Source organism: Trichosurus vulpecula, chromosome 8 (genome assembly GCF_011100635.1).
Source record: "Trichosurus vulpecula isolate mTriVul1 chromosome 8, mTriVul1.pri, whole genome shotgun sequence".
Lineage (NCBI taxonomy): Eukaryota > Metazoa > Chordata > Mammalia > Diprotodontia > Phalangeridae > Trichosurus > Trichosurus vulpecula.
Window position 1 is genome coordinate 205941845 of NC_050580.1, and position 22092 is coordinate 205963936.

Below are 22092 nucleotides of genomic sequence, written 5' to 3' on the forward strand. Positions count from 1 at the left end.
CCAATAGCTTGTAACAGTGTCAAACTCAAATAGAAACAGTTACCTGCAGGCTACATATTGACTTAGAAAACCATAAATTAACATTATCTATGTTATACTATATTTTTACTCATTTGTTAAACATTTCCCAGTTGCATTTTAGTTGGATTCAGGTTTCATTAGGGAGTTTTGCAGATCTTGAGTTTGACCTCTCTGGCTTATACCACTTCTCCAGACTGTGAGGAGGCATGTTGAGAAGATGAACCAATAACTCCTAAGATGTGGTCAAATGAGATTCTCTAGGTTATAAATAAATATCTACTTCTTCGTATATAGGGCTGATGCTACTCATTTCACTGTCAGGAAGATATGTTTGTTATCCTTCTAGTAGTGGTGATATATTGCACTGAATCATCCACAGCCTTTTACCCCATATCTCTTGTGACTAAGGTCCCAGATGAGGAAGTCTGCTGGTTAGAATAAGGCAGGTAGGCTGTATTTGTGGAATTTTTCCCCTGTGTAAACCTGTGAGATCCAGAGAAGTTGAGGCAAGATCACATAGGTAGTAACTGACAGAGATAGGAATTTGAATCCAAGTCCTCTCACTCCAAATCTAATGACCTTTTCATAATATTATTCTGCCTCCGTCAGTAGATATATTTTACTATATGTATATGTATACACACAAATACATATGAATAGAACTACATATGTACCATGTGAAATACATCAGTAGATAGATTTTACATACAAGTAAACATAAAGTAATTTTGGTGGGTTAATAACCCAAATGGGTAGTCATGTAGGATGTGGTACTTGAGGTAAGTTTGGAAGGGAGCTAGGGATTCCAGGAGGTGGGAAGCCAGAAAAAAAGAACATTCCATGCACAGGTTATAGCCTGGGCAAAAAGCATGGACATGGACACTGGATTTCACATATAGGCAGCAGTAAGCAAGCCAATTTCATCATTCTGATCTGCAACGATTTCTCTTTTGCCTCAAGCTGTACCTTATAATCTGTACCACAACAATTAATACTTGGTTGTAGGCTGTTTTAAAATATTCTCTAATTGTTTCTTGTGCATTTCTTATCTTAGGAAGAAAGACCATATCTTTGACTTCTTCTGAATTCCCTACAGTGGCTTGCATATTCATAGAATCAGTTTGAGAGCTGGAAGAGACCTTAGCCAATTAGTCCAACTCCTTCATTTTATAGGATAGAGGTTCAAAATACTTATTGGTTGAATGATTACTAGTTCTTCTTTGTGGATGAAATGAGTACTTTGCTATTTTTGATCCTTAGTGACTTTATCTGTGAAATGGGAATGAAAGTGTTGAGGCAAAACAATTCAAAATGATAATTTGATCTCGAACAGTGGCACAATATTCATAGTGTTGCTATCAGTGAATGTGATACATATTTAAACTATGAATGCTAGAAAATGTCTTGAAAAAGGAAAAACACATGATATAGATAGATAGACAGATAGATAGATAGACAGATAGATAGAATAGATAGATAGACAAATAAAGTTAAAGTTTAGTCTCTTACAAGCAGAAAACACACACACATACACATATTTAAACTTGGAGCCCAGACTTTCCAAATTTACATATACATACATACATACATACACATATACATACATACATACACACATATTGGTGCTTTCTGTTTGTAAGAGACTAAACCTTAACCTTGACCCTCTTGTGTCCATGGCCCTTGAAAACAGTCTCTCTCACATTCATAACAAGTCACATTCATGACAATGACATGAAAAAACAGAGACAAAGTAATTTTCTCTAGAACTGGGCTTTGATGGGCCATATTTCAGCAGCTCCAGAAGCTTCTAATTTATTATGAGCCAAACATAACTCCTCTTCCTGGCCAGAAGCATCATGCAGAACCATTGATTATAGCATTTAAGGAGTGGGTTTTCAGTGAAGTGAGCAATAACACATGTAGACAGCTGAAGAGCCTTTCCCCTTATACACTCGTGCTGTCCACAGCTATTTGGAAGTCTAATAATCTGAACTTTATTAGGCTATAAACTATTGTTATTCTATTCCTTCCACTGCTACCATTTAATAATTTCCCCTTCCTTCAAATTTATCTACTGCATAAGTTATAAGGTTGAGTAGTAGATTGACTGCCCGTTGGTCAACCAATCAAATGAATCAGTCAGCATCTGCCAAATATTAATTCAGCTGCAGACCCACATCATTCGACCTGCAGCTGGAATCCTCTCCCCCTAACAGACAATAATTTTCTGAACTGTCTTGAAAGAAATGGGATTTGATTGCCCCACTACCTCAGGAGAGGAATTATCTGGGCTGCCATAGAAGCATTTACTTAAGTCCTACTTCATGTTCTGATAGGTTCTACCAAGCTGGAAAGAAAGGCTTTGAATATAGGTCCAGTGATAGGTTCTGTGTCTGGCCTTAGAGGACCAGCTTAATTAAGTTTGAAGAGGATTGTCAACAGAAGACCAACTACTAATGATGACTTTTTTTTAGCCACAACTGATTAAGGTAATTTATTACAAAGCAAGAGTCTGTTCTTCCTTCTTTCTTTCCTTGTTCCTTCCTTCCTTCCCCTGAGGCAGCTAGAGGGTACAGTGAATAGAGCATGGGGTTAGGAATCAGGAAAGACCTGAGTTTAAATTTGACCTCAGACCCTTACTAGCTGTGTGACCCTGGGAAATGTCACTTAACCTGTCTGCCTCAGTCTCTTCAACGGTAAAATGGGGATGTTAATAACAGCATCTACCCGACAGGGGTGTAGTGAGGATTAAATGGGGGTAATATTTGTAAAGCACTTAGCACAGTGCCGGAAACATAGTTAGGTGCTTAATAAATGTTTAGCCCTTTCCCTTGTTGTCCCCCCTCCCTCCTTTTTGTACCATAGATCCCTTTGACAGTATAAACTGTATAAGATAAGCATGGGGTGCTATAATAAGTGGAAGTCTATGAACTCCTTTTCATGATAATGTCTTAAAATGAATAAAATAAAATATATAGAATTGCAAAGGAAATTTGATCATATTAAAATATAATTTTCAAAATATTTTTAAAAAAATTCATGGGACCTCTGAAATTTATCCACAGATTGCTTAGGGGTCCATGTACCTCAGGTTAAGAACCCCTGGTGGAGCGGGTTCATTACCTGAATTGGTGGAAGGAGTAGCCAGACTGATGATCTCATATTTCTCCGAAGCATTAAAGTACCTTATTACTAAAGGTAATGGTAATGAAGTGTCAGCTGTCACTGCTGCCTAAGCTAGTGTATATCCATTCTCTTCCATTAAGGATATGAAATCAGATGAGCCTTAAAGGATCTCCTTGCTCAGATATGATCTAATTGTGCCAAATCAAATAACTTATTCCCCTGAGTCAGGGTGAATTCTACTCCTATCTCTCTCTAAGTTCCTCCAAGGATTCTTGTTATGCTTTTCCATAAGCCTATGAAGTTGCATGCGGAAGCTGGTCATTATCGTCTTGGTCCGGCCTTCATCAGCCACATGGCATCAGTGAAAGGCTCTGGGATCCCATGTATTGAGTGGCCCTTATAAGAACTTCTCTCCTACTCCTCTCCTGGGACTTCCTCGTTTTCTGTGTGCTGTGTGCCTCCTTCCATTATGAAGAGTTCCCAAGAGTTGAGGGCTTATTAAATGTCAACTAAATGAAAAAAAGCCAAACATGGGAAACCCCCCAGGACACAGACAAATTACTCTACAGTTGCTCAGACGCTAAGCATTTATCTTTCAAGCTCCCAGCAGTAACCTGTAAGAACTGGAGGTTGCTTCAGTTCTCACCATAGTCAGTGTTTTCAGGTTCCCAGCAGTTGGAGGGCCAGAAGTATGGAGCCTGCAAAACAACAGAGGGTTAGGAAACAGGAGCCCCCTGGTATCATTCCCGTTTCCCCCAAGGCCCTGAACTGTGTTCTACCTTCCCCTTTCCAAAGTTGTTCCATTCTGATCAGATGAGGTGAAAATTGACAAAAAAAGGTGCTTGGGAGAAAGGAAGAGAGCTGACTTACCTGGAATCGATAAAAGGTGCCATCATCCTTCAGGGTAAGGACGTGGTCTGATATGGGAAAGATGTAACCCTGAGCAGCTACAAGGCTTCCCAAGTGTATTGCTTCACCTGCAGATCAGGGTACAAGAGAGAAATAATTAGAAAGCTATTAGACTCAGCACCTGCCACTCAAATCTAAACTGTGTAAGGTAAGCACGGGGGGAGGGGCGATGCTATAATAACTTAATAGCTATGTTTATAACTTCAAAAGGGATAGAAGTTATATGGAGAAGGAAAGTATTAGGGAGAAGGATCTTGACAGCAAAGAAAAGCTTCAAGTTTACTGTTGCCTCTCTGGTCTCTAAGGTTTGGTTTCCCAGGAATATAGATCTGCTGCTCCCCCCGATGCCCTCACCACCCTCTTGCCTCCTAATTGGTATCTCCAAATTCCTTTCCAAACTCCCCTTTTTAGTATTCCAAACTTCTCTTATAATTATGAAGCCAGGAATCAACATTTATATAATAAGGTTTCAGACTAAATCAAGAGGAGGGCACAAAAGCTTCTAGCTGGCTCCCATCGGGAGCGGTGAGGGCACCATCTTTAACAGTGATACCAGGGTTCCTTTGAGTCTTATGCTGCATACCCCTCCTATAGCTCCCCCAAAACAGCAGTAGAAATGAAATTTAAATCACCTCTATCCTATGGATATAAAATAGAAATTCCTACCTCAGAGTCTGGAGGAAGGAAAGCATAGAGAGACTATTATGATAGTTCAAAGTCATAACGGGATACTTTCAGACATTCAGCTTTGCTACTTTAAAACAGAAAGTATCCAGTCGAAAGACTGCTGGATTGTGAACCAGAAGACCTGGGTTTCAGTACCTGCTTCCTTAGGCCAATCACTTATGTACAGAAGGCTTAATTGACCTATGGGGACCGCCTCAGAATGTGTGCACCCTGGAACTTCTAGGGACTCCAGAAGCATGGTGTGATTAATCACTGCAATTCTTATACTGTTTGACGTTATAGTTAGCCTAAGTGACTCCATATTGGAATCCTATAATCATAAAGCAGATGAGCAAAGACAAAGTTGTATTTTTCCACTGTTCTGACCTATGTTAATCTTGTGACAACCACTTAATGCTCACAGCTTCTGATTGGTTAAGACTCCTGGCCTGTAAGCTATTCCCCTTCTGCTGCCTGAGATAGCCAACTCAAAATTTCTCCCATTTTCTGGTTGAAATAAAGAAACTCCCCCTATCCAAGCCTCACCCAAATTTGGTATAATAAGTGGTCCCGACAATTTCTATTACATCTGTGTCTGATTAGGAATATCCCCTCCCATATCTAGCACCAAATACTTATTCTCAACCAAGTCCATTTTGGGGGTATAAAACTTTCCCACCTGAGCCCCAACTTTATGGATGTACTTTCTCTTACATGACTCCCTGCCCCTCCTTCTGAATGAATTTCTTATATCCATGGGAACAAACCTCTGTCTGACTATATTGCCACATAATGTGTGTGTGTGTGTCCTTTTACCTGCTTGCTGCACCATATAATTATAAAGTTCTTGTTTGTACTAGCTTCTTGAGTCTCAGTTTCTCATCCCCAAGCCCATCTTTGCTTTAACCTGAGTCCTGAAGCCAAATAAAGTGCATGATAACTCAGTATTAGGGCATGTTAGAGATGGTAGATTCCCTGGCTACTACTGGCCATGTGATGACTCAGCACTGAAGAACAAGGGTGCTTTGAAATAATGAAGAAATCCCCTCATTATCTACTGGACAAGAGAAGCTGATGACTCATTGGAATTTTTAAAAGGAGAAAGTTTCTGCTTCACTTGCTTTGCTCTGATTTTCCTGTGTAGCACATAGTTCTCTCTGTCTCCAGACTCACTGTGAGGAGGTTGTGGGTATGGGCTACTCTCTTTTCCCTTATACCACTGGCACTCCTAAAGTAGAAACAAAGACCTAACACACCTAGGCCTCTGGTTGCCTTTCCTAATTTTTGTTTCTTTTCCTGAACAGATGATTGAACATTATTCTTGAGGTGGACATGTGCAGGTTTGGAGATAACCTTGTGAGTTTGAGAGGTACAGAAATCCTGGGTCCTGTTGGTCAACTAACAGAAAGAAGAGGAATCTTCATCAATCACTCTAGTACTCTTGGAGGAGATCACCTCCAAGAGGACTGGCCCAAGCCTGGTTTATTTTATCAGAAGATGTGAGCTCGTTGTTGTTTGGACAGTGCAGAGCTCAGGTGAAATGCAAAATAGCTAATCAGCAGTCTTGCAAACTACTCTATATCCCTACGAGGTTTAAGTATCAGCAACCGAGAGTATATAATAGTAATTTTAAGTTGTCACTGAATTCTGTTCTAAGTTGTTCTGTAAATGTGTGTTATGAGTCTTTTGTGTGTAGGAAATAAATACCTGTCCCATACCTGATTGACTATCTCTTTTTACACCCCTCTTTTGAGGAGGCCCTAGACATGATCTAAAACCTGGTCTTTAAATAATTTGTCTCTAAGGCAACAGGGTGGGGGTTTAATGAGTCATAGATTGTAAGAAACAAGAGCCCTTTCATTAGAGACTAGACTTCCTAGGATTGAACGTAGCCTTAGCCATATGCTTGAGTACAGGGTAGAGAGACCTCTTATTGGAAAGAAAATGAGTACAATGCCCCAGCCTTCTGGGTCTGCCATTGATTCCTCAAAATTAGACTTAACTTTATTTAGTTCCAGTTTCCTTGTGTGCAAAAAAGGGATAAATAATTACCCTACCTACTTCCCAGAGCTGTCATGACAATCCAGAGTGACAATTTGTAAGCAATTTTTATTATGTATAAAATCAGATGTGAATGGGTATTGAAAGGTAAAATGAAGAAAACTAATGAAAAATTAATTTCCAGTAAGTCTACATTATATATTAATGTTGCATAACAACCTCTTAACATTCAAAAATTAAATGCTAAGCCGAGAAATGGAAAACATGTTCAAGGAACCTTTAATTTCTTGACTTGTCAGTTTGAAAAAACAACTTGTTTCAACTTAGGATGACAGAATCATAGCCCAGTGATCAAAGAAGGAGTTAGAAGGGACTGCAGAGATCAAGAAATTACCTAACACAATCCCTTAATTTTACAGGTGAGGAAACTGAAGAGGCGAAGGGACTGTTAAATTCACATAGTGAGTCAGTGAGCACCAAAACTCTAACCTCGATATTTTGAGCTCTCAGTCTGAAGTTTTCTCCCCTATACAATAAGGGTATCTATACACATATAAATCAACATTCATACATATACAAGCATTTGCTCTATATTTATGTAGAATATATTTACTTATTTAAATTTCTGTTATATCACATTTATATCATTTATGGATTTATTATAAATATTTATGTTCTATTACATTTATGGCTGTTATATATACATCTATATGTATGTTTATATATGTGTATGCACATATAGATATATAAATATGTATGTGTATGCACACACATATATATTACATATATATGCATAATCAAGCTTTTTCTCCAATAAAAACCACATATAGAGTATGTGAATTTGATCATAAATTCTGAATTGGCAGAGTCTGGGTTGATGAAGTTTTTCTGAACTCTCTTTACTACTTAATACTGACCTATTTGTCTTTTTAAAAATTCAGTCACACAAGTCATTGGTTTAATCTCTTTTGAAAAAGCTGTTACCAAATATTAAAGACAAAAAACCATCTACTGTCTCCTTAATTTCCCTCATAATGAAGAGCCTTCTTTTGTTGTTGCCAAAACTATCAAGGAGTTTGCTTACTTATCTGGCTATGGGTTGACAATTTCAAATTGTCTTTTGAATAGATTAAAAAAAAGCTCATAAAACTAAGGTGTTTTCTTTTAGTCAACTCTAAGACAGTACCCACACACAATCCAATTATGTGTCTTCTTAAGATGTGATATAGTTCTCAGCTTAGATCACTGCCTTGCTGAGTGGAAGAAACTACTGTGCTCAGAATACTGGCAAGTTAGAGAGAACCAGGAGAGGGAACATGAAATAGTAGGTTGAGATTTGGCCTTAGACTCAAGATCTAGGTTCAAGAGCTGCCACAGACAGCACTAACTTTGTGACCATTGGTAAATCACTTAACCTCCCTGCTTCAAGTCTTGGGGCAGCTAGGTGGCTCAGTGGATAAAGCACTGGGCCTGAAGCCATGAAGCCTTCCCTTTATGAGTTCAAACCCAGTCCCAGACACTTACTAGCTGTGTGACCAGAGGCAAGTCACTTAACCCTGTTTGCCTCATTTTTCTTCCTGGAGAAGGAAGGAAATGGAAAACCACTCCAGTATCTTGGCCAAGAAGACCCCAAATGGGGTCACAGTCAGACATGACTGAAACAACTGAACAACAAGAACTCAAGTCTCTCCCTACTCCAAATCCATCCTCCAGTAGACTGCCAAAATGATTTTCCTAAAGTATACGTTGCATTACATCATGACCCCTATGATAAATTCCAGTGGCTTCCTGTTATCTCCAGACTCCTGACTTTCATAACCTGGCCCCTCCCTAACATACTGGTCTATTTTCTAGTTCTCTTGAACAAACGATGTGTTAGAACCAGCTACAAATAGCTCTCTAGAGCTGATTGTTATATTTTCATTGTGAGCATTTACACTTTGGAAATTGGCAAATGCTACAGATCAGGACTTCATTTATCATCCTATTGATCGTCTAAAGTTAAGAAAGTGATGAAAAATGTTTATGTTCTATATATATATATGTATATGCAAAACACACATACAGACATATATACACACATATATATGTGTACACATACGTATACACATACACACATATGTGTATATACATATACGTACACATACATGCACATATATACCCATACCCACCCACATATATGTATATGTGTGTATGTATATGCATATATACATACACACATATATACATACATACATATACACACATACATGTATACATATATACACGCATACACACACACACAAATATATGACTTTAAAGTAAGCCAGAAATACTTTTCTCCCCTGGAGACTTGGCTGTTAAACATTTAGCACCAGACCACATGTCCATATCCCATCTTCCAACTCCTTTTCACTGCCATCTTTCATCCCTGGAACACTCTCCCTCTGTATTTCTGCCTTTAGTTTCCTTGACCTCCTTGAAGACTTCTGCAGGAAGCCTTTCTGGGTCCCCTTAGCTACTAGTGGCTTCCCTTCTCAGATGATCTCCCCACTCTTCTGAATCTTTCTTGTATCTACTTATTCACATCACCTTTGTTCTAAAACTGTGTTTTTTGAGGGCAGAGTCTGTTTTTGCCTTACTTTGTATCCCTGCTGCCCATATCCCCATTAGTACATAATAGATAATAAATGCTTATTGACAAAATGACCGAGGACATCTCAGCAATTAGGCAATTCTCTAACTCATTGGCATTCTGCTGACCTGCATCCAGTGGAGAGAAGGAAGGAAATAAGCATTTATTAAGTGCCAGGCACTGTGCTAAACACTTTACAAATATTATCTCACTTAATCCTCATAATAACTCTTAGAGGTAGGGGTTATTATTATCTACCCTATACAGCTGAAGACGCTGGGGCAGGCAGTGGTTAAATGACTCAGTCACAAACACACCATACATGTCAAGGTCTGATTTGAACTCAAATCTTTCTGACCCCTGGCCCAATAATCTATCCACTGTATCACGTAGCTACCACTATATAAGAGATCTTTACATCTGTAGACCTCCTTCTCTCCTCCTACAAAGATAAACCCTATGAGAGCTTCAGACACACAATCTTAGTATCCTGAGGGGCAGAAATAGGACAACTGGATGGAATTTTCTAATCTGCTATAAAAGAGCTATAAAGAAGGCTTATCTTACTTATGATTATGATTCATTTATTAGCCACTCTGACTTCCTGATGCTTCAACCACCTGGAATACAGCTGGGAAACCCTAAAGTTATAAAATAAACAAATGCACAGGTATAACACATTGCTTGGGGGCAAAGAGCAAAATGTTAATAATAAAGGTCAAAGAGAAAACAGTAATATATACTCTACTCTTTAGTGAATGGACTTTATAACATCAGGTTCTCATTCAGAGGAGAGGCCTGACTTATATTGGCAATATATGTTATTTTGCACACAATTTTAAGATGTGTTGTTGTCTATCTATCTGTAGTGCTGAAGCATAGCCACATTGGAAGCATCAGATTAGAATAGGGGAGACTTTTAGAGGCAGTCATAATGATAACTGTATGAAAGTGTACCATAAAATCGGACACCTAGGGAGGAGGTATAAAAATCTGAAGTAAAAAAAAAACAGCACTTAGGGACCATTTAATTCAGGGGCAGATAGCCCTTCACACTCTAAGGATATTATTGTACTGTGGTACAGTAGTGTTTGGTGTGTATCATAATAACCCTAAGGCAAAAACAAATGGCTATATCATATTCAGTACACTATGCTTAAGAAGGCAAGGAGATGTGAAATATGTTTTAGAAATGCCCTATTCTGATGTTCTCATGGATCTGTGATCTCATCAATGGGGCACTGATTCTGGTGGTGCAGATAAAAATACTTCCATGCCTTCTCAACCTGTAAGACTCTTGACTATGTCTTCCCATATATTCTATACAGGGACCTACTAAATATAACAGGAGCCTTTCTCTGGAGATCTTGACCCCATGTAGATGCCAAAGAAGTACATAGGCTTTCTGCTGGTTAAGGCTTATTCTTGATACATGACCAGCCTACCTCCTTACCCAGTCATATATTTCTTTTAGAGTATTTTCACATTACCTCTCCTGTGCAATTTTTCATTAATAAGATGCTATGCCCTACTCACAACACCCTAAGCCTCCCTCCACTGCCCTTAGGGTGGCCTATAGTTTTAATTCTTTGGAAACTGTGATATTCTATGCTTTGTAGCCCTATAGTATCACCAGATTATTGGTGATTTAAAAAAATGGGATTCTGTTTCAGGGAGAAACTTCAGGTCATTAAAAACACTTCACAATTTCCCAAATGCAATCTGGAACATTCCTTTTCTTAATCAAATGTGAAACTAGACCACTGTTAATCTGTAATGTCTACCCTAGATATGCTAATGAGCTCTATATATTATCCATCAATCCAACTGTATATATCATAGTCTAGACAATCAGCTTGTTTCATTCACTTGGTTTTTCTGGTGTAAATAACTATTCTAACAAGAGGCTAAACTCTTTTTAGTGGTTGTGAATATAATTCAAAAGGCTTTGCAATATTCCAGGCCTTCCTTGAAATGATTAGTACAATTTCATTCACAAATAGGAGCATCAGGAGAGCCTCACCAATTTCTGAGAATTTCTCTTCTATTAGGAATCTTTGATGAACAGCTTCAATGAGAGTAGGAAACACTTATGGTAAACATTCATCTCCCTTTTTTCTACCTTGCTTGATATTTCTAATCAGACAATTGTTGAATAAAATTATCTCTCTTGTATCTTTCAAATGATTTTGTATTATTTTAATATTTGAGGAAGACATCTTATTGGAGGAGAGAGTTTAAGGTTGAATTTAATTGAATGCTTTTTATAGTAAACAAATGAAAATAAAAAGACATTGTTTACTGTAGAATATTGTTTGCTAAATCCTGTCTATTCTCTTTGCATACTTTCTTCAAGGATACTTTTGATAATTGTGCAGACCGTAGGCTGTAGTCATACATGTTTTTAAGAGATGAAACGGTCCGAGGTTATTGTTTTCTTGATCACTTTTTTTAGTAATGCAGGATGTCCCAAACATCTTAGTGTAGTTTTAAGATTTAATAGTGTTTTAAAAGCTTTAAGTTTAAAAACAGCACTAAGACATTTGGGATACCTTGTCATGCTCAAGATTTTTTATGTCTTTTATATTGTATTCTCAGCTTGTGAAATGATCTCTCAACATTATTTCAATTGTGTCCCTTTCAGCATGAATCATTTATGTTTCATCTGTATGAATTGTCTTAGTTTTATTTAGTGACATTTCTACATCTTTATATAGTACATTAGGGACTGTTTAGTTAGAGTCTAAAATGTGGTGATTTCACTATCATTGATAAAAACAGTTTGTTGAAAAACAATTTGTTGTAACAATCTTGACAGATCTTTTCCATTTTTGTCTCTTTGCTATATTCCAAATTTTACCTTTAAATGTTCTCAGGATGATCTGGCTTAAACTGGATATCTTGCCAAGCTTTTTGCAAGCTTGTTTTTCTATTCATTCTTTGCTTTTTAAAAAATGAGATAACACTGCTCATAATCTTCCAATATCCACTTCTGAGAGATTTTACAAATGAGTTTCTCATACAAACTGGTGTTGCTCTTGGCTGCTATAACTCTCTTCCTACCAAGGAGATCATGTCTTTTAGCTAAAGAAATTTCTAATTACTTTTAGTTTCCTCAATGTAGTAATTGACCTGCATTACTTAAACTGCCTTAGGAAGTGGAGATAGCCTATTTCAATGTCTGTTCCCTTATCTACTTCCCAATTTTCAGCCATTTAAACAGGACAGATTGCTGTTAACTCAATCATTTTAGTCTTATTCTTTTTCATTTGTCATTGATTTAAATCTTTGTTCTAACTGTTGATACTCTGATTCTACATATTCGACTTATCCAGAATGACAAATAGTCATTTCCTATCTATTAGCATAAGAACAATTTCATTTTGTGTGTATCATTTTTTTTTAGTGCTTGCCACATTTAGTGCCTCCCAACTGTATCCCCAAAGAAATTATTCATGATACATATGTAAGAAGCTTCTGTGTATTTGGCATGCCTTTACTATCTAATTTTTCACTTCTGAACCATATTTTCCAACATTTTCTCTGCCTCCATTAAGTTCACTTTTGTATTGAAGTAGCTGAATATTAAAATTAAATCGAATTATTTTGGAGGGGCTTATTAAGTTCCCCATAAAATTTCTTTTGTTGTTGTTTAGTTTTTTCATTCATGCCCGATTCTTTGTGACCCCATTTGGGGTTTTCTTGGCAAAAATACTAGAGTGGTTTGCCATTTCCCTCTTCAGCTCATTTTACAGATGAGGGAATTGAGGCAAACAAGGTTAAAAGACTTGCCCAGGGTCACACAGCTAAGTAAGTGTCTGAAGCTGATTTTGAACTCAGGAAGAGGAGTCTTCCTGACTCCAGACCCAGAGCTCTGTGCACTGTGGCTCCACCTAGCTGTTTCTTCATGTCTTCATTATCTGCAACAAATATTGGCATATTAGCTGCTAATGGTATTTTTTTTTTACAAATACTTTTGCCACAATATGACATCATAGGACTGTAGATCATAAATTTGGAGCTCTAATGGGCCAAAAATTACCATTGCCTTCCCTGTTGCCATAATAAACCATGGCATGATCCATGTTCATGATATGGATCCATGAAAAGAGGAAGATGGAAAAAAAATCAGCAAAACTGATCAATACATCAAAAAAATACCTAACAGTATATGCACCTATGTACCCCCACATCTCTGCAAAGAAATGGGAGGAGGTATCTTCTCATATCTCTTCTTGATCTTTGTAATTTTCCAGTATACATTTTCAATTATTTTAGTTATTTTTTCATTCATATTGCTGTATTATTGTCTTTGCTCTATCTTCTCATATCTCTTCCTTCATCTTTGTAATTTTGAAATATTTATTTTCAATTATTTTAGGGTTGTTCTTTTCATTTATATTGTTGTATTTTTGGTTCTGCTTACTTCACTCTGTATTGGTTCATCTAAATCTTTCCGTGTTTCTCTGTATTCATCACATTCATACATTTCCTATAGCTCAGCAAAATTCCATTACATCTATGTGTCATAATTTGGTTAGCCATTCTCCAAATGATAGGCATCTTCTTTATTTTCTGTTCATTGCTACCATAAAAATGCTACTCTAAGTTTTTATATAGTTTCTTTTTATCAATGACCTCCTTAGGGTATGTGCCTAGTAGTAGAATTTCTTGGGCAAAGAATATGAACATTTTTGTCCATATAATAAGCTCTTAATGAGTGCTTGTCAACTGATTTATGAAAAAAATGGCCCTCAGTTCTGTTTGGCCCCATTCCATTCCTGTTGTGGCAATGGCAAAGAAGTAAAAATGGGGTAGAAGTTACTGATAATTATAAATCTAGAACTGAAAAAGCCCTCAGAGGCCATCTAGTCCAACACCTCATTTTATCATGAGGAAACAGGTAGAGGCAAGTTATGCCAAGGTCACCTAACTAGCAAGTGTCAAGAGTAAGATTCAGAAGCCAGGTCTTCTCACTCCAGAGTCAAGGCCTTTTTCCCATTGTATCTTGCCCCATCTCTTGTTTTTAGATTCTCTATAAGCAATAGTTTGACTGTTGGAATTCTAAATGTGAAGAAGAGATATGAGAAGATACCTCCTCCCATTTCTTTGCAGAGACATGGGGGGGCATAGGTGCATATATTGCCAGATATTTTTTGATGTATTGATCAGTTTTGCTGATTTTTTCCATCTTCTTTTCTCTTTTCTTAAAAAAAACATCTATAGTATGGCTCTCGGGGAAAGGGCAGGAAGAAGGAAGTGTAGGCTATGAAAAAGCAAAAGATATCAATAAAATTTGTATTTTTTTAAAAAAGTTTACTGTATGAGAGGTACCCTGCTAGGCACTGGGGATACAAAGACAGATAAAGAAAGGAAGGAAGGAAAGAAGAAAGGAAGGAAGAAAAACAGAATCTGTTCTCTAGGAACTTACATTCTACTTGGGAGAGATATATGCCCAGATAAATAAATATTAAATAAATATAAAATAAATATATTTTTTATTGGATGGGTGAATCATTCATAACTTATTTAAAGCCTTTATAGATAGTGGAATTTGAATTGAGCTTTGAAAGAACCTGGAACTTTCTAAAGGTAGAGGTAAAAAGAGAACACATTCTAAATATGCAGGCCTGACCATACAAAGACATAATGATGGGTTCAGGTGATGGGATGGTTTGGGGAAAAACAGGTAAAAATATGAATGAACACATAAAATATATGAAAAATAAATTCAGGGTAATTTAGAGGAAACAACGGCAACCAGAGGTGAGAATCAAAAGGGCTTCACACAGGAGGAAGTGATTGAAATGAACTTTAAAGGATGTTGGGGAAAGGAGGAATTGGTGAAATAAAAATGCATACCAGGCATGAGGTTCAGGGTTGGAATTTCATGTACAGAAAACAGCAGGTGAACCAATTTGGCTGGAACGTGGAAAATGAGAAGGGAAGCCTGGAAAGGCTAGCTGGAATCAGACTGAGGGGGTGGAGTCAGATCCATTATCCCAGTGGCTGACCCACTGATGATGACATTCTCTATCCTTAGCTAGGCTGGTCCATAGAAAACAGACACAGATCATGCTCAAGGTCTTTCTAACTTGGTAAGCTCTGCCACAATTTGTAAAACATGGAGCATGAATTGTGGAGAGCTGCCTCCTGGTGGATGAACTAAGTTGTTTGTCTGGGGCTCTCAGGTAAGGCAGACGTGGAGGGGAAAGGGCTTCTTTGAAGAGGAGATATGGACTATTTTCCTCCACCTCCAGTGTTACTCAGACAGGACAGAAGAACTGTGTGAGCCACTTCGCCTTGGGGTTATTGGGTAGGCTTTGCAAGGCCCCACGGAGCTATGCTCAAAATTCATTTTTTGCAGTAAAAATAACCACCTGATTAAAATACTGCATCTCCAAATGGTCAGAAAGACTTCCCTCTCAGAACTTTCTGAGAACTTAGAGTCAACTACACACCATGATAAGACATCAGAATAGGACTTTGAGAAAGAAACAAAAAGCTAGATTGGTTTAAAAGAAGTTTTTGGGAGGCTGGGTCTTTTGGGAGAGGGGGCCTAGGTGACAGAGGGGAAAAGCAGGCTTAAGAAGGAGGGAGGGATAGAATTTAGAATTCAGAACCTTAAAAATGTAAAAATTGTTTTAACATATAACTGGGGGAAAATTTTCAAAAAAATAAATTTTACAACTTAAAAAAAGACAGCACAACTGAAATCAAAGAGAAAACCTCTTCTCATTTCATTTGTTGACTTCCTATGGAAGCAAAAAACCCCAAAATAAAACGAAGTGAGGCATCTTAGCAAATAATTAAACATCTTAATTGTGGATCAGGCAATAGCGTTTTAATGACTGACACTGGAATGATGTTCAATGACAATGCTTATCTTTACTGCAGTTATTGAGAATTCATCTTGCTTCACTAAGATCTCTTACTCTTACTGCCCTCTCTATGGTAATCAGCATAAAGGACACTCTTTCAGTTCCCCATAAGGTGATCTAACTTTCACGACATATACTTGGTTGAGAGGGGTGGGGATGGTGGGGGAAGAAACATTTTTTTTCAATAGAGTTATTTTTAGTGATCAGAACACTTATAAACCCAGCCGCGAGAATGGTTCAATTCCAGTTCTGCAACCTGGTTATGGGGAATCAATCTACCAATACAGGGGACACATAGCCAGCTCCACAGAAATCAAATACCTGGATCCTCGATGGCAAGATTCTTCATAAACCACTGCACAATGTCGGTACCTGTAATGACAAAGCATTCCCATTTCAAGACTTCAAGATATTTTAACATTTGGAAAGCTCTTAGAGTTCTTGACAGTGAAGAAATATTCTATATGAGAGACTCAGACTGAAATCCTGAGGTCAAGTTCTCTGTTGGAGAGTTAGTGCATTGCATGGCCAAGGAAATGTTTTTATTCTGTTTGCATACTTTTAAGCCATTCCAGTTATTTCCAGATATAGTCCATTTCTGATGTCCAGTGCAGTGATCATCTACCCCCTGTAGTTCTTAACTGGGGGGTCCATTAATTTTAATTTTATTTTTAATTTATGGTATAAACAAGCATTTAAAAATATATTTTGATAATATATTTCAATATATTTAGTTTCCTTTGTAAGTCTATCATTTAAAAAGATCATTTTAAGAAGCGATCTGTTGTCTCCACCAGACTAATAAAGAAAGTGAAAAACCTCTGCCTTAGATAAAACCTATGTGTGCCTGGGTGTGCCTAAACTTGGGATGACACATACAGTGCTTTATGTGATTTACATACAATATAGTCTTGTAAGGTAGGTGATATTATTATCATTCCCATTTTGCAGATGGGAAAATGAGGTTCAGAAAGTTTAAGTGGCTTCCCAAGGATCATACAACTTATTAGGATCCAGGGTAGGATTTGAACCTCGGTCTTACTCAAGATCCAGCATTCTATTGAATGGTTGTACTGGGCAAATTGCCATGATGCCAAGTCATAAGGCACATTCCAGAGAATCAGCCCACAGTTGTTCTCTCCTATTGCTGGGAAAAAAATGTATAAAACTGCATCATGCCTAGGAAAATATTTCATTTCCCCCTGATGTTGTATCCCTTCTCCTTCGCCCACCTGGAAGCCCTCACTGAAAATACAGGGTGGATTTTTAAAAGGACAAGTTCATTAAACAGAGGTGAAATGATTAGACTGAATCTAATCTGCAAGAGGTAGCTTTTCCAGGCAACTGCCTTTTCCTTCTAGTGTAGTAGACCTATGGGCCTGCTGTTTATTGAGAGTGTACCCAACAGGTAACAGGTAGGTTTTGTGTTTTCCCAGGAGGGAAGGAACAGTGGAGGTCTTCTCTCTTTTTGACTATCACTTTAGTCTTCCCTTGATCCTTAAAAAAATTGAAGAGATCTCCTCCATCCATCCTAAATCACAGGTCTTACCATGTTTGTCTCTTGGTCAAGAAGTTTCAGAGGTTGGCTCTCCATCACCTCTTCACAATCTGACTCCAACCTATCTTTCCAGGCTGATTACACATTACTTCCCCTCAAATACTCTGTATCAGGGCTGTCCAAACACAGTGTGATTTTAAGCAGCCCGCCTGTGGGTTTTAATTTTAATAAGAGAAAAAAATAAAATAATAATTTGCATGGAATGCGTATTAGATTTTTTAATTCCATCACTAATAAATAATCTTGTTGATGCTAATATCTTTGGTGTTTTCAAGCAGTTTTACAGACAGAACATATCACACAGAATTTTCAATCGATCTGTGGGATGCGTTCCTTCTGTACGATGCAGACTAGTCAGTATGCACCTACCTTTATACTATTCTGTTGTCGCTTTGTTGTTTTGTGTTTGCTTTTGTGTTTCATGCCTTTGCCTGTTGTATTGGTGATGTGTGTTGCCCCACTTTCTATTAGTGTACTGTATTTTTTTATTCTGGGTGCGACCTTTGAATAATTGTTTTATTTTAATGCAGCCCTAAGATAACCTAAGGTTGGAGGGCCCTGCTCTATATGCCAGTCAAACTGGCCTATTTGCTGTTCCCTGGGGCATGACTTTCCATCTCCAATCTTTTGTACAACTTAGATGCAGGGCACTCTATCTTTACTATCTCACTTCCAGGAATTTTCACCTCCTGGAATTTTCAAGGTTTGATCACTTCCTAAAAGGGGCCTCATCCAATTCCCCCAGTTGCAAGTGCTCTCCCATCAAAAAGTAACAACATGTTTACTTTTCTATGTACTTATTTCTCCCATTAATATATAGGCAGTGTCTTTTTCCTTTTTTCCCTTTATATTTCACAGCTTGGCATTGTACTTGATACATAGTAGGCTCTTCCCCCCCACCAATAGTGAACTGATTTTTTTTTCATATTTGATTTATTTTTAATTTATAGAACAAAACAGGCATTTCCATAACAGCACAATAAAAAGACGATTGCACATGAAACTGCAAATCTATTATGTACAACTTGCTATTCCTTTTAAATATATAGTAGACTTAATACACGCTTATTGAATATGATGGAATCAAGCCTCATGAAATCAATAAACATTTATTTAGCACCTACTCTGTGTCAGGGATTATGCTAAGCATTGTGTTATTATTTAGTCATTTCATTTAGGTGCGACTTTTTGGGACCCAACGTGAAGTTTTTTGTTGTCGTTTTTATTTTGTTTTTTGGCAAAGATACTGAAGTGGTTTACCATTCCCTTCTCCAGCTCATTTTACAGATGAGGAAACTGAGGCAAAAAGTTAAGTGACATACCCAGGGTCACAAAGCTAGGAAGTGTTTGAGGCTAGATTTGAACTCAGAAAGATGAGTCTTTCTGACTTCAGGCATGACACTCTATCCACTGTGCCACCTAGCTGCCCCGTGCTAAGCATTGGGGATACTTCTTGCTGCTGCTGGTGTTTTTTATTCTTCCTTCTAGAAGAGGGCCTATGGCACCATGAGGGTGATATCTTGACTTACAAAGAAAGGTAAAAAGCAATCCCTGTTCTCGAGGAGCTCACTGCCTGATTCTGAATATCCATCTTCTGAGATTCGTTCCTCAGCCATGTTCCATGGTAATATTTCTAAACTAAGCACCCGAAGGCAAGTCTCCATATTTATTCTCCTCCATGGAGTTTCTATGCCCAGTTCCTCAAACTATACAAGTTCAACAGTTGTTCCAAGAAACAAAGGAAAAAAGGCTGAAAATAAAGTGAAATTTTTCATCCTGAGACCAGAGGAGGGGAGTCTAACCTGTTTATTTCAGAAAAAAAGAAAAATAGTTCTTTCTTCTGTGTTGCCTAGGAACTGGACGGTTTACAACAGGGCTCCAGCTCTCCCCAGGGCAAGAGGATTATCTTTCTGCTGAGCTTGCGGAACCATTATTTATCACCTGCCAAGATTGATTACTCACCCCGGGACAATGACAGGCCTTCCTTTCTCCTGTTAATTACTGTCATCATTAATATCCATGTCACTAATTAGTATTCATTCACATTGAAAATTCCTTCTCTGCTATCATCTTGGCTCTCCCCTAGGCCCCCCAAACCCAACTTCAAGTTTTAATACTATCTTCCACTTTTCAGTCGGCATCATGCCCATTCTTCCTTATATACCTGTTGCCTTTCCTCCAATCTCCTCTCAAAGGGACCCAGGGTTCCTGCATAAGCTACACAAAAGGAACTGCTATTAGGATATTAATCCAGGAAACCTTTCTCTTCTTCATATTCTTCCTAACATCTGGCTTCTCTTTTATGATGTTGCCATACTCTGTAAGGGAGGCAGAGCTCTCATCTGGAGACTCCAATGACTTGAGCCCAGACGGCCTTAAGGTTATCCCTTTGCATGGACCCTGGTGAATTGAGATTGGCCACTAATTTACTTTGAGATTGTCATATCTTGCCTTTGGATTTAATCAAACTAATTTAGGGATGGCCGTCCAGTAGCCGTAGGACCACATGAAGCTTTTCTGAGCGTCACGCATGCCCCCTGAAACAAGCAGAAAGAAAAATTAAATGCTATAATGAATCCTAAAGGAAAGAGGAAATGATGCCATTTACTTTGAGAGACTGAAAATGATGCTTTGAAGTAACTGTAGCTGTTGTTTCTAAATTTTATTATGGTCTTTTAGTAATAGTATTGATTCTTATGAATTTGGGCTTCTTCCCTTGGTCAGAATGACCATCTTTGGACTAATACCTAATATTTAAATAGTGTGTGAGGGCTTGCAAAGAATCGTATGTTCATTATGTTATTCAAGCCTCTCAACAACCTTTATGAGGTAGGTACTATGAGTGTTCTTATCATCACTTTACAGGTGAGGAAACTGAGGATCAGAGGTTGAATAACTTGTCTGGGGTCACAGTGTTTTTACTAAAGCAAAAAAGTGATGATACCCCACATTCACTCTGAAAATTCAAGAGGGCTTTTTCAAAGTTCTTTTGGGTGTTAGACTACCAAAACATTTTCTAACAGCCCACTAAACACTGAATCATACTTGTGGAAGGGTGTCTCCCTTTCAGATTTTGGAAAGTTTGTTAGTCATAAGGGGCATGGATGGGTACAAGGTGAGGCTTTGAATAACTAATTTATGAAGCTAGGAGACCAGCAAAGACAGTGGATTTTGCCCCCAGTGCATATACTGCCTCAGTACCTTGTTTTTCAGCTGCTCATTTGGAGGAGACCAACAGGAGAAATTAAGAGTTAAAAAAACCCCTGGAAAACACTGAACCAATTCAATTTTCAATTCACTAAATATCTATTAAGTGTCTACTATGTGCCAGGCACTGAGGATACAAAAAAAGCAAAAAACAGTTCTTGCCATCAGGGAACTTACAATCTAATGGGGGTAGCAACATGCAAACAAAAACATACAAAGCATGCTACATATACAGGATAAATTGGAAATAATTGACAGGGGGAAGGCACTGAAATTAAGACGAGTAGAGCAAGGCTTTTTGTATGAGGTGACATTTTAGCTGGGACTTAGAGGAAGCCAGGGAGGTTAGTAGTTGAAGTGGAGGAGGGAGAGTATTCCAGGCACAAGACACAGCCAGAGGGAACGCCCAAAGCTGAGAGATGTGAGTATCTTGTTCATGAAATAGCCAGGAGGTCAGTGTCACTGGATCAAAGAGTTTGTGTGGGGGAATAAGGTATAAGAAGACTGGAAACATAGGAAGGGGCTAGATTATACAAGGGATTTGAATGTCAAATAGAGCCCTTTGTATTTGCACCCGGAGGCAAGAAAAAGCCACTAGAGTTTATTGAGTAGGAGGGTGGCACTAACCACAAAATTATTTGGTGATTATTAGGCAAATGGTTCTGGTCTGTAGAGATGAAAAATTAGGAAATATGCAGGATCATCACCATAAGTGAGCATGAAGTCTCACTGAAGAGTCCCAGTCCTGAGCCAAGAATGGTTGTTAGACAAAAGAAAATGAGAGTCTATACCTTTCTGCTCTGCTACTTGCTGCGTGGTTGGTGGAAACAAATATACCTCAGAGTCCAGTTAAAGGACCAGAACTGGATGGGCTTCTGTTAATCCTGAAACACAAGAGGTCAAGGCTTCAACTGAGCCTGAAGTAAGGGGCAGAGACTACAATGATTTATTCAACTTAGAAATGATGCCCTATGAGGAGCCATCTCAGACCCAGAGTGGAGCTAGCCAGCTTAGCAGCAGGGTCAACTATTTAGGGGTAGAAGGAGAGCTGAAGGAAGGGTTAGCAGAGAAAGCACTAAGGAAATGCAAAAGAGACTGCTAAAAGTTTT

General features: G+C 38.1%; 1 protein-coding gene across 1 annotated transcript in view; it reads right to left on the reverse strand.

Annotated features, from left to right (window-relative positions):
- RGS6 (regulator of G protein signaling 6) overlaps positions 1-22092 on the reverse strand; it is a 217021-nt gene that overhangs the window by 134645 nt on the left and 60284 nt on the right. Inside the window, 3 exon segments of the mRNA XM_036735239.1 lie at positions 3794-3845; positions 4018-4124; positions 16540-16590. Of these exon segments, the coding sequence (XP_036591134.1) occupies positions 3794-3845; positions 4018-4124; positions 16540-16590 (210 nt within the window).